The 14,255-nt window shown below is 38.8% G+C and overlaps 1 protein-coding gene and 1 pseudogene across 2 annotated transcripts in view; both read right to left on the bottom strand.

Moving 5' to 3' along the window:
* Positions 1-3,358: 3,358 nt before the first annotated feature.
* On the bottom strand, positions 3,359-4,771 carry LOC105810375 (annotated as a pseudogene). The gene is made up of 2 exons (XR_001137490.1): positions 4,382-4,771; positions 3,359-4,346 (listed from the first exon to the last, which is right to left on the bottom strand). The product of XR_001137490.1 is annotated as an uncharacterized LOC105810375 (transcript).
* The window catches only part of ACBD3 (acyl-CoA binding domain containing 3), a 51,490-nt gene continuing 40,593 nt past the window's right edge, over positions 3,359-14,255 (bottom strand). Inside the window, exons 4-6 of the mRNA XM_012644344.1 lie at positions 11,418-11,604; positions 8,889-9,173; positions 3,359-5,306 (exon numbers count right to left, since the gene is read on the bottom strand). Coding sequence (XP_012499798.1) covers positions 5,095-5,306; positions 8,889-9,173; positions 11,418-11,604 — 684 coding nt within the window. The 3' untranslated portion in view covers positions 3,359-5,094. The remainder of the gene's footprint in view (positions 5,307-8,888; positions 9,174-11,417; positions 11,605-14,255) is intronic.

Here is a 14,255-nt window from a genome sequence, read left to right as displayed (position 1 = left end):
AGGCTGACGCCATGGCACTCACTCTAGCCAGGGCAACAGAGTGAGATTCTGTCTCAAAAAAAAGAAAAAAAAAAAGAGTAACATCTATTGGATGTTGGGCAGGGGGGAGGGGGGAGGGGATGGGTATATGCATACACAAAGAGTGTAACGCGCACCACCTGAAGGATGGACATATTTGAGGCTCGGACTTGGGGGGGAGGGGGAGGCAGAGGCAACATACATAACCTAAATATCTGTACCCCCATAATATGCTGAAAAAAAAAAACTCACCTGATAAAGGCAGTCTGCTAACTACCCACTAGAATCTACTTTTTCATAACAGACACTTACCTTTCTCTGCGCTTTAGCCGGACACTTGACTGACTGACTGCCCAGTTAGAGACACTGCAGCTAGAGCAGGCTATGCAGCAAGTACTTGCTGATGGAATGATGGAATGTGAACAAAGGTCAGACTTTTCCCCTTAAAACTGGGCATGTGTCCCTGAACTCCCCCACTCCCTACATGGGTTGAAGTGGGAATGAGAGCCCAGCAAGCCAGCTTCTAACCATACAAAACCACCCTCCTTAGGATGGTGGAGCAACAAAATCAGATTGGGGCCCTGCACCACTTGTTTCCTTTGACCTGTACATGAAAGCAAACCATCTTATTTGAGCCATTTTGTTTTTGAGTCTCTGTTGCCCCAGATTATCCAGTATGCTAATTAATAACAGCAGGAAGGACCACTTAAAGGCTATATCTTCCATCTCTTGCACTAAAGATACCATTTAAGAACGAAGCACTATTGATCTTTTAAAAATGCAATCTAAAATCACATTAAAAATCAGGCAATGAATCTCCACAATTAATCCATAAATTTAATGCAATATTCCAATGTAAATCTCATTAAGATTTTTCATGAAATGTGACAAACTAATTAAATTCATATGGAAGAGCCAGGCACAGTGGCTGATGCCTCTAATCCTAGCATTTTGGGAGGATGAGGCAGGAGGATTGTTTGAGGCCAAGAGTTCGAGACCAATCTAGCGAGACCTTGTCTCCACTAAAAATAAAAAAGTTAGCTAGGTGTTGTGGTGCGTGCCTGCAGTCCCAGCTACTTGGGAGGCTGAGCAGGAGGATCGCTTAAGCCCAGGTGTTGGAGGTTGCAGTGGGCTGTGATGACGCCACCGCACTCCACTCTGGGAAAGAGTGAGGCCGTGTCTCAAAAAAAAAAAAAAAAAAAAAAAACTCATAAGAAAGAAAGGTACAAAAATCAGTAAGAAAAATTACCAAAATAACAGGATTTACCTTTTATCAAAATATAAAATTATAGTAACTTAAAAAGTGTGATATTAGCAATAAATGGAACAGAGTAAAGAAACAGGCTTATATAAATGGAAATAAGCAAAAGCCATAAAGGAAAAACATGAATAAAACTGACAACATAATTCAAAACATCTATGACCAAACACATACACAAACACCACAAACTGAGTAGCTTCTACCTTTCATTACAAAAGGAATCAAGCAAAATAAGCACTTGAAATGACAGTGTGATAAATTCAAAGTGCATTGAAGTACAATAATCTCCTTGGTCTTAAAAAATTTTAAATAAGAAAACTGAAGACTCATAGGCAAATATACGTGAGATAAAAGTCTAATACCAGCCAGGCGTGGTGGCACATGCCTTTAATCCTAGCACTCTAGGAGGCTGAGGAGGAAGGATCACTTGAGCTTAGGAGTTTGAGACCAGCCTAAGCAAGAGTTGTCTCTACTACAAATAAAAAAATTAGTGGCTTGGTGGTGTGAGCCTACAGTCCCAGCTACTCGGAAGGTTGAGGAGGGAAGATCACTTGAGCCTAGGAGTGAGACTGCAGTGAGCTATAATGGCACCACTGCACTCTACCTGGGGTAACAGAGCAAGACTCTGTCTCAAAAAAAAAAAAAAAGGTCTAATACCAGCTCACATATATTTTGAAAAGTTAGTGAATGGAAATGAAGTTAAGATTTGCTCTACCCTAAGTAGATATACAGGCACACACATTTTTAGGTTGCAGACAGAAGTGTTGAACTGAGAAAAGGCTGGGGACAGAAGGAAAGATGGTTTTTGGCTGTAGACTGCTGCACTTTAAGCCCCAGTGAATGATAAGCAATCATTTATTATTTGAATTGGTTGGTCTCTTCTTCCGTAAGACAGATGGTCAGGACTCAGCACAGTTTCCAAGACGTGCTTACATCAACCACCCTCCTTAACTGTTCTTCAGGGTGCACCACACAGCAGAAATACCAAGATGATCACCTCATGATTTCAAAAGAGAAAAAAAACTGAATACCCCGGTCACTCTGCGTTTCAGTGAGGTCCTTGTTAGTAGCTCTGTTCTGATCCTCCACATCCACACTGACGGGGCACTCCCACCCTGCTGCTCTACAGTCACCAGCTCTGAGCAGAGGCCACGACCGAGGAGCTACTTTAAAATATGCTGGTTCCGTGTACTTCACAGAACATACTACACACATGGTGGTGTAGGGAAACAATTTTATAACCCAGTTGTTTTCACTAAGGTAAGTCAATGATTTTCTTTGCATTAAAAAGTCTGGGCCAGGTGCAGTACCTCATTCCTGTAATCCCAGCACTTTGAGGGGCCAAGGCAGGAAGACTGCTTGAGCCCTGCAGTTTGAGACCAGCGTGGGTAACATACCAGACACCCAGTCTCTACAGAAAAAAATTTTTCAATTAGCTGGGTGTGGTGGTGCACGCTGTAAGTCCCAGCTATTTGGGAGGCTGAGGCAGGAGGATTGCTTGAGCCCAGGAGTTTGAGGCTGCAGTGAGCTATGATCTCATCATTGCACTCCAGTCTGGGTGACAGAGTGAGACCCTGTCTCTCAAAAAAAAAAGAAAAAAACCCAAAATAACAAAAAACAAGTCTGGAAATATTTTAATCTATTTTTAACTCAGTAGGGTAATTCACAGGAAAACTAAATAATCAGTCAAAAAGAGTTTCTTGCTGTTTTTTAACTGGAGCCTTTTAAAACAAAAAATTTAAAACATACCTTCTTGTCCTGCCCAAATGATGGAATATTGTACTAATGCTTCAGAGAGTAACTATATTAATGAAACATCAACAAGTTACAGATAAACATTTTAATTGATTAAATATATTATTTTCAAGATTTTTTTGAAATCGCACTTATACTGTACTAATCAACAGCCAAAGGCAATAAAAAAGTTTAAAACCAAAAATGTACTGACATGAACACCTGACAGGAACTGCTGCTACTGAAGTAACACACTGCTCCCGAGAACAATGACATTTTTAGAAGATAATTCATCTTAACATGTGCAAGGACAAATTTGTAATCAAAGGCTGGAAGAAATATATATTAGTGCCTGCTTTTTAAAAGTTTATTTTACATTTTAAATACAGTATTTTTCTCATTAAAAAAAAAAAAAAGCCAGGAAGTGCCTAACTCCGTGGTTTCTATCCCATATGTACATGAGAGCTGACAGAGGACAAATGTTCTGGATATAACAGTATGGATACTTATGAGTTGGGACTACTTCTGAAATGAAATTTAAAAACACAAATTAAGCACTGCTTAAGAGAAAATAATCCAGTTTCTGAACAACCAACAAAGAACAGAGTTAGATATGTATAAAACCAGGTATTAAAAAACAGAAAGAAATGCAGCACACAAAAAACTTAAACACCCCATATGTAGTGAACTGTATATACTGCAACTAATCAATGGAAAGAAACCCTCCTACAAGAAGTGATTTATGATTTGAAATTTTAAAAATCTAAGTATTTCAGTAACAACATATAATAACAACATTAACTGTATATTGCCATCTTTGTCATTTGCTATCTGGACCACCCCCTCCCATCTGGAAACAAGAATCTCTAGACTAGCCAATCATTTACACAAATTTGAGGCAATTAATGCGTATTTGTTTTCTTTACTGAAAACAGAAAAGATCTACCTCTTTCCATTAATAAAGACATAATACAGATTAAAGCTATAAAATTTAAGCATGGGCATGTGCATTTCCAATTCTCTTTAATAAGCAATTCCAAACTGGAATCATGTAGGGTTTGTGCCTAAGTAGTAACAAATTAAAAGAAAACGGACTGTCTCTGGCAGTGATTTCCATATTAGTGCAATGTTATTTTCCATACACTGAATTACATTTAAATGATTTTATATATTTTAATTCAGTAGGTGCCAATTTGAGTTTACAAAACCTCTAACTGTATTCTTTGTGCAGAAAAGTTTCAATTTGAGATGTTCTATGAAGCCAAATCAAAACAAAAATTAATTCATTTTATTTTACTACTAGTAATATGAATACCAAATAAAGAGACAAGGACTGAAAGTTTGTGGAGGCTCTATGCTTTTAAAAGCACAGATGAAAGGTAATAAAGATACTAAGAAGGATAAAATGGAGATCATGAGGATGTCTGATGTGTTCCACGTATCTTGATACTTCAATTATCAATTGGGTTTGCACATTCTAGTTTAAGATTATCTCAGAAAGTAACTCTCTGTGATGTAACTCTAAACTAAACAGCTGCACCTAAAGCAAAACCAATCAAGGTCACTTGAACAAGATCAAATTGAGACAACTTCTTTTTCTATTATAATCTGTGAGGTCTTGAGTTTTTAACTTTTAAAAATGATGACCTTCAATCAAAGCCTGATGTAGACTATCAAACTTAAGGATTTCAAATTAGAGGGTGCTGTATCTATGGGCTCTCATAAAACATATGAGGGAGGCAGCAATGGACTAACCATCAGCCAGGTAAGGTCAATGTTGGGATGTTTTATTTCGGAGACTTTAAATATTTAACACATAGCTCATGTAACTTCAGCATCCACTAGTGACTCTGTTGGTCAGCACCCAAAGGCTGGATGAGTCTGAGGAATCCTTTTTAACCCCAAAGTATTAATGCTAAAGAGTCTCAAGGAAATTCTATTCCCAATAAGAGTTTACAAACCATCAGACCAAAATCAATAAGTAAACACTGACTCCAATGCTCCACAAAAGTCAAAAGAAACTTCCAAATTGAATGCCATCTTCTGCCCAACCCTAGACTCCAGACTTTGTCACAACATCTTTATCTAGTATAATAGACTCTGTAGTAGACTGATTTTGACCTCCACAAAGAGTAGGAGTTGTCAAACTTGAGGAGATAGACTCCTCTCCCTGGATACTGGTGGCTGCCAGCATACACTTCCTCATGACAGTCCCGTCGATACACAGGCACAATCTCATCCAGCAGAGGCTTGTTGGCGTTCTTTTTGGCTTTCTCTTCACAACTAATGTTTTCTGTGAGAGAGAACAGAGACAAGTCAATGATTTGGGAAAAGCATATTTGCATCAAGCAATTAAACTCTATCCTTTCTTTGAGCAATGGCTTGTTAAGAATTCTGCTGAACCATTCTACAAGTTATGGGCATGTGACCACATATTCTTTCAAATACCTGAGTACCTGCTATCTACCAAGCACCGTTCTGGGCCCTGGGAGCCCAGTGGTGAACATCTGGTGTGGGAACAGTCAGCATCCCACCCCTCTCTGTGCTCTTACTGCTGCGCCTATTTCAGGACCCCATTTGCCCCCTTCCATCTCCACTCGATTTCTAATTCCTCCCCAAAAGGAGGAATCTCAGTCATCTAAGAACAAGGAAAATGGTGCTCTGATCCTCCTTCTTCTCAATAATATGAGAGTCTTTTCCATTTTAGGAAGAGGACAATGTCACTTATGAGGACTACTACTTTCTGTATATCTTAAAAATGTAAAGACTAAAGTGAAAAAACCACAGTAAAGAGGTTTCAGAGACACCCTGAAAATTCAATTACTTTCACTATGCCTATTTAACCCAGAGATGATCCAAGTGGCAAAAAAACAAGCTCTGATTATAGATTTGCTCCAGTTAGCAGTTTTCTGAACTGTCATGATATGAAGTTAGGGGGAAAAAACCCTCCAGAAACCTACAGGAATGAGAAAATTATGAACCAGCTTGAAAGTCTCAGTTTAACATATTAAATATAAAAAACCTCAAGGAAAACAGGTCAAAAGAATATTTGGCACAGAATTCAGGCACCATGAGTTAACTGGGTGATGTCTGTCAGTGGCCACCATCAGCAATTTATAACAAGATGATAACCAAAGCTTAGTAAGATTAAAAAAACAAACAAACAAAAAATAAAGCAATTTAAAAAAGGAAAGTCTGAGAAACTCACAGTCCGGAGGCCTTTAAAGAGACACAATGACTAACTATTATGTGGCATCCTGGATTAGATCCTGGAATATTCTTCAAAAATGAAGAAAATCTGAATAAATATGGACTTCAGGTAATAATAATGGTTCATTATTATTATTATTATTATTATATTATTAACCAATACCATAATAATGGTTGTGATGAATGTTCCATAGTGTAATGATGTAAGATGTTAACAATAGAGGAAACTGGGTGTATGGTACACAGGTACTCTTTGTACTATCTTTGCAACTTCTCTGTTAAAACTATTCTAAAATTAAAAGTTTACTTAAAATAAAAAGCAGATCACAATCTTACAAAAGTAGGTCCAAATCAGATTTGCTTTACCATAGCAATACTTATAATTAAGCATCTTTCATGTGCAAATAATACAGGTTCAAAATGTACACAATTATCGATATCTAAGAAACAGACTGGTCCATTAATAAGACCCAAATTTTGTTCAAAATCTACAAAATTAAAGATTACTGGGATAGATGGAAAATGCACATTTCTTCAATTTAAGCAAAGATTTGGGACCCGGAAACAATAGAGTAAGTGGAGAATTAAAGCAGGAAGATGGATTGCCACCCATGCTTCTTCAGAGAAAGCAAACTCTGCTGTCTACCTTTCAAGACCTAAGGGAGAAAAAGCAAACCAGCAAGCAACAACAACAAAAAAACTGTTCTCTTTTTTCATCTGAAATCAAGCCAAAAGGACTCCTCACAAATTGCCCATTATGGAAAAGGCATCGTGGCACAGTAACCTCCTAAGGCATATGGACAAACACAGTTTATGAGCTAAATCTTCAAACAGGACAGTTATGCTCACTCTTAGCAAACAATTCTTGGGAGCAATAAACCCTCACTGTTGTTCCTGTTGATACACAGCTTTTAATGGATTTTAATGGATTAGTTTTAGCTGCAAAGCGTTTTATGATTAGGAATGGGGCAAGGGTAGGTAGGCAATGCCATCTTCCATTTGAGGGACATACCTTAGAGCTACCTCAGCCGTTTTCATCAACGCTAGTCTCAATATCAGTAACCCCAAAACTATCATCAACTGAGCTCTCTAGCAGGCAAGCCAGGAGACATGTATCACCTCAACTGACTTCTGAACAGAGAATTCTTCTATATTATTCACAAAACTCTTTATAAGTACAGTAATTTGCACACACACAAAAAAATTTTTCTTCCCAGACATCTGCTAACAGTCTGATTTAATGAGTCCCTGTGATGCGTCAGAAAGGCCAGACAGGGCTTAGCCCCTGGTCCCAATGTGTTGAGGGGTTTTTTTCACTTTCATATTTTTCTTTCCGGTCAGTAAGTAGTATTTATGGGAAATGCTTTACTTTGCTGATGGTGCTCAGGAATAAAGACTGCTAAAAACGAAATGCCACATAAGACGAAGCAGCTCAAGCTCCCACATTTACCAGTTCAAATGCAGACCTGCAGTGTAATGAAGATTTTGAATCTGCTTCTGGGGTGAGAGTCATCCGCAAGATGCACTGCAATGTCTGGGATACCCTGACGGTTCATGTAAATGACGGTACAGAATAAAAATTATCTTTGAAGCTGAAAACTCATTAGTATTAAATTAAATATTAACTGCTAAATTGAACACTAAATTAAACTTAATTTCAAGAAGTGCTATGCCGTGTGTTTCTATACAGGACCCTAGAGTGTGGGCCCAGAGTGTGGCACGGTGTGGTAATATGATCAAGCAACTCTATGCCTCAAAAGTTGAGTGAACTTATAGGCTCGCTCCACGCACTTCCAACAATACCGCTTTATATTTATCCCAGTATAATCCCTATGAAACGACATTAACGACTCTCTTCAAGAACAAGCAGTCTATTTACAAGTCACCTGAAAGGTCAGTTAGTCCCAAAGAACTAAGTCAGGGTGCTTTCCATTCACATCGTCAGGGCTCCTCCATATCATTCTCAGTCAAGTCAACAAAATGTAAGTGCTAACTAGGTGTGTATAAAAGCCCCAAGTTCTAACTTTTCTGGGTAACAAAATTAAGAAGACCATCTTCTTAATAAGCAATATATTTTATAACCTACTTCCTAGGTCAAGATAGTTTAGACTGACCTTGAAAACACCCAATTTTGTCTACTTATTCAGAGAAAATAAAAAATTCTACTCTAGTAAAACAGGGATTTCCAAAGGGAAGAATAATTGAAATTTCTTTAGGTGGAATGTTCTGGTGAGTTTCTGTATTTACATAAAAAAATCTTAGAATAATGACCTAAAAAGCTAATACTGGAAACATAAATTTAAATAAATTACAGGGTTAACAGAAATTCTTACATGTTCCTTTAAAATTTTTCAAAATCATCTTGCATATCTGGCTTTTCAACACATAAGGCTGGAACTAAAATGGTATTCAGAAAGCAGTAAAATGGCAAATTGTCGAACAGACTTTCCTGACATTCAGAAAAATTCGGGTTCAGGTGCCAATCCCCTATAGGAAGCTGGCATCTCTTACAACCTTTTCAGCTCAAGGTCCCACTAATGAAGAGGCTGTTCCCTGACCAAGAAATGTTAATCAGGAAGCATATGGCTTCAGGTATCTATGAACCATGTACCACTTTTGCCAACACAGAACCCAGCAGCTACTGAATACAGACCAATGGTTCTACCTTCCTCCTCCTCATCGTCATCGCTGGACTCACTGACATGCACGCTGACAGCAGTGTTTGGAGAGTCTGTCCATTCAAAATACACCCCAAACCCAATGTCATAATTGTCTGTAGCAAATTCCCAAAAGAGATATGATCCTTCTTCGTGGGTGGGTACTCGAACAGTGACCACTTCTCCTCGGCCCACTGTAATCACGGAATCTGCATCCTGCCGAATCTTCTCTTTGAAGTCTTTGATCTGGGGTCTTGTCCACATGGATGGAGCTGCTATTACTGGAAGAGATTCTAAAGGCAACAGGAATTACAAAAGCTAAATTGAAAGAGCCTTCACCCTGGAGGCAGCAATATTTACATAGGACCACCTGTCCAGCTGCAGTCAGGCACCAAGTACAATATGGTCTAGCTTACTTAGATCAGGGAGTTGGAGGAATATAAAAGCCTCCCTATGAGTTTCTCCAGATTACTACATTTAACGATGCCACAGGTACTCACAGGTCATACTACTTCAAGTAACAAATGCGATCCTCAATCTTTGGAGTGATTTTTTTCAGTACTCTAATTATTAATAGGGGATTTAAGAGTGACTTTGGAAACTCCCTGACTGGAGCTATGGAAACATTCTGGCAAAGAAGACAGATCTGGACCCGAGAATAAATTATTCTTTTGGATATGAACAAAGAAAACTGGGCTTTCACTTCAGCTTATCTGTTGGAAAAAAGTCTTGACCTCTGAGAATTCCACATTTCTAGGAGCTATTCTAAACGAGCTCAAAGAAACAGAAATATTTGGACAGGATTAGAACCATTAGGGACTAAGAAAAAGGGTAAAGTCTTGTTATTGAGCAGTATCTATGTGCACTGAACTACCCAACTCTTCCAGAGTTAATTACAGAGACCTTTATCAAAGATTTTCTCTCATTTCAAAATACTGGTATAAACCCTTGATAAGACAGTTTGGGGACAGCAAACCAAGGGATTTCAAGGTCTTTTCTGAAGCCATTTTCTGTTACTTGTTCTAAAAAGACAAGGAAGGCGTGGTGGCTCACACTTGTAATCCTAGCACTCTGGGAGGCTGAGGCGGGAGGATTGATTGATCTCAGGAGTTCGAGACCAGCCTGAGCAAGAGCAAAACCCCATCTCCCATCTCTACTAAAAATAGAAAAATTAGCTGGGTGTCATGGCGCATGACTGCAGTCCCAGCGACTCAGGAGGCTGAGGCAGGAGGATGGCTTGAGCCCAGGAGTTTGAGGTTGCAAGTGAGCTATGATGATGCCACTGCGCTTTAGCTGGGGTGATGAAGTGAGACTCTGCCTCAAAATAAAAATAAAAAGATAAGGAAGATCTTTGAAATCAAATTTCTTATGATCCACACCACCATCCCTGACCACTGTCACTGAAATGCTCTTTTCTTCCTCTTTACTTAGTTAACTCCTAACTCCTGTCTCAGATCTCTCCACTCAACTGGCCCTTCCTCAGGAAAGCCTCTGGTGACCTCTCTCATTAGGTCACACCCCCATAACACAATACATGTTCTCGAACTGTAGTATACCTCTCTCTCCACCATAGTACTTACTACAGCTATAATTTACATTTTCTGTGTTTATTGTGCCTCACCACTGTACCCCTGCACTTAGAAAACCTTCACCCAATTGTTGAATGAATGAATGAGCTGCCCATGGAAAGCTATCTTCTAGGCAACATGGTCCTTTAGTCTCAAAAAATATAGTAATATATGGTAGCCAGCCTACAATATGGCCCCAGTGACCCTCACTTCCAGGTCTTCATGCACTTGGGGGGGTTCAATACCCACGATATATGAGGGTTGGTACGTGTGACCACCAGAATACGGCGCAAGTGCTAATGTATTACTTCCAAAGTCAGGCTTTGGCTTTGGCATAAAAGGTACTGCCACTTCTGCCTTATTCTCTTTTGGATCATGTGCTCAGAGGGAGCCAGCTACTGTGTGTTGAGAACATTCAAGTAACCCTGTGGAGAGGTTTCGTGGGGCAAGGAACTGAGGCCTCCTGCCAACGGCCAGCACCAACTTGCCACCCATGTGAAGGAAACATTTTGGAAACAGATCGTCTAGTCCCAGTCAAGCCCTCACATGACTACAGCCCCCGCCAACATTTTGACTGCAACCTCATGAGAGACCTTAAGCCAGAACCATCCAGCTAAACTGCTCCTGAAATCCTGACTCACAAAAACTGTGTGAGATAATAAATGTTTATGGTTAGTTTAAGCTGCTAAATTTGGGTGTAATTTGTTACATAGCAATAGATAACCAATATACATAATAAGACAAATGACATCTTTTGTCTTAAAAGTGTCCAAAAGACATCTGATTTGCTCTTCTATACTATTCTAAGAGTCTCCAGAAGCATCAGATTCCGACTAAAAAAAGTAAAAGGGTATTTAACTCTCAAAAATATGTAATCACTCTCAAAAGCTAGTTAACCTGACCTTGTGGATTTGCTTTTAATGGAGTCTGAACTATGACACCTGGATGAACACATATGCCAAACCATACCTTTTGGTCCATTCTCCAGGGCTGCTTCTGCAGTTTCTGGTTCAAGTTCTTTTTCAGAGTTGTCAGTGTGGGTTTTGGCCTGTCCGTTAACTGACATCATATCACTTGGCGCAGTTGCATTCACTTTTGAAGACGCAGGCAAAGAAGCCCCAGCCACTACTACTTCCTGTTGTTTCTGTAATGCTGCCTACAAGTCGAGAAAAAGTGAAGATACAATGACCAGGAAGGCTAATAAATAGGACATTTGCCCTGGAGTGCATTCTCACCACATGCTTTTGCCCTACCTCAGTACTCTGCTCTAAGAAATTACTAATAAACTTTTTTTTTTTTTGGAGACAGAATCTCACTCTTTCACCCCAGCTAGAGTGCCGTGGCGTCATCATAGCTCACAGCAACTTCAAAATCCTGTGCTCAAGCGATCCTTCCCCCTCAACCTCCTGAGTACCTGAGACTACAGGCGTGCACCACGACACCCAGCTAATTTTTTTTTTTCTTTTCTTTTTTTTTTTTTTTTTGAGACAGAGTCTCACTCTGTTGCCCTGGCTAGAGTGAGTGCCGTGGCATTAGCCTAAGCTCACAGCAACCTCAAACTCCTGGGCTCAAGCGATCCTACTGCCTCACCCTCCCAAGTAGCTGGGACTACAGGCATGCGCCACCATGCCCGGCTAATTTTTTCTATATATATTTTTAGTTGTCCAGATAATTTCTTTCTATTTTTTTAGTAGAGACGGGGTCTTGCTCTTGCTCAGGCTGGTCTTGAACTCCTGAGCTCAAACAATGTGCCCGCCTCGGCCTCCCAGAGTGCTAGGATTACAGGCGTGAGCCACCGCGCCTGGCCTTAATTTTTTCTATTTTTATAGAGACTGAGTTTCACTCATGCTCAGGCTGGTCTCGAACCCCTGGCCTCAAGTGATCCTCCCACCTCGGCCTCTCGGAGTGCTAGGATTACAGGCATGAGCCACTGCACCTGGCCACTAATAAACTTTTATAAGTTTTTTATCTTATCTATAATGAATAGTATAATATCAAACTGATAGCTAAAAATGATAAAAATTAATGTGCATAAGAAACTGTAACTGATGATCACATATTTGTGATCTGAGAATCACTAGAAAAATTAAGTAGGAAAAGTTAAAGTAGACAGAAATAATCAACCCAAAATAAAACTATTAAAGGCAAAAACTAGGCCAAGTGTGGTGGGGTGTACCTGTAGTCCCAGCTACTTGGGAGGCTGAGGTGAGAGGATCATTTGAGCCCAGGACTTTGAGGTTGCAGTGAGCTATGATGACGCCACTGCACTCTAGCCTGGATGACAGAGCAAGACCTTGTCTCAAAAAGAAAAAAAAAAAAAAAGGCAAAAACTGAACACCGTAATATGTGTTCTAAAAATTGCTGAAAGAAGAAAATCTTCTTGATAAAATTCAAATTAGAAAAATTAAACTTGGTAGAAACAAATGGTCACAGAAGAAAATTCACAAAGGCTGAAGCCATAATAGGTAAAATTTGATATGGGCCCCCAAAGGAACCAACAAATCAAATATGGACAATTATTTTAATATGGACAAAAATAATCAATAAATTAATAATTACAGAAAACATATGACAATTAAATTGAAAACCTGTTAATGTTATAAAAAATACTGACTTAAGAATTAAATAGGCTTATGGAGTTTGAGGTAAAAATATTTTCTCAATGAAAATTTGTCACTATTTACATAATTATGATTAAAATGTGTATCCATTAATATGAAGTCAAAATGTCCTGAGTCAAAAATGGGAGTAAAAACATCTTAAACCCAAAGGACAACTACTTTGGGACATTCCCTTTCTAAATCAAGATAGATACTATTTGAAATATTTAACTATTACTTAAGTAACTTTTGGGAGAATTATAACATACATATAGAACAGTACACAAATCATAAACTATACAATTTGATCAATTTTCTTAAATCAAAAATATCCATAGAACCAACACTCAGATCAAGACATTATCTGCATCCCAGAATCCTTTGTATCCCTTTCCGGACACCCCCCACTCCAAGGGTTACAACCATTCTGACTGTAATACTACAGATTTGCTTTGCCTATTTCTAAACTTTATATAAAGGGATTATATGGTATATGCTCTTTTTTATATCTGGCTTCTTTCACTCAACATTGTTTTTGTAAGGTTCATCTATAGGGCACGAATAATTATATTTTGTTGTTTGCATTTATTATAGGATATTCCACTGTGAAAATATAAAATTGATTTATCCATTCAAATGTTGACAAGCATTTGGGCATGTAAGCAATGTGATAAACTAAAACACCAAGTCACAAGTAAGCATATGTTCACTGTGGTAATAAATAAGGAAAAAAGCCTTTACAATCATGGTTTAGGGATGACATATTCTGGCACATCTCTACACACGTTTCATTTACAAGCCAATTACTTAAATGAACAACAATACCTTTCTCTGCTGCTAGTATACGCTAGTCACACACTAAAGATTTCAAAATACCTTCTCCAAGGCCTAGATTTTCAGTAATTTTTGTATTAGTTTTCTAGAAAGAGTCCCAGCTTCCACAAAAAGTGCATATAACCAAAACAAGTCAGCACGCTCAGAACATTCACTGCATGACAGGAAAGCAAAAAAGCATTCTTGCTGATGATCAGTAATCCAGCTCAAACGGGTCCTCTCCACTAAGCCTTTCTTGAAAGGCGCTAGCAGAATGAACTCCCTTCTCTGGGATCCCACTACCCATGAATCTACTGTATTGCATACAATAGTCTGCAATTACTTATTTACATACTCTCTTTTCTATACTTTAGAAAGTTTTTTTTTTTTTTTT

This window comes from Propithecus coquereli, unplaced genomic scaffold (genome assembly GCF_000956105.1).
Source record: "Propithecus coquereli isolate 6110/MARCELLA unplaced genomic scaffold, Pcoq_1.0 Scaffold210, whole genome shotgun sequence".
NCBI lineage: Eukaryota > Metazoa > Chordata > Mammalia > Primates > Indriidae > Propithecus > Propithecus coquereli.
The sequence above is the reverse complement of the archived record's forward strand: the minus strand, read 5'-3'. Positions and strand labels throughout refer to the sequence as shown.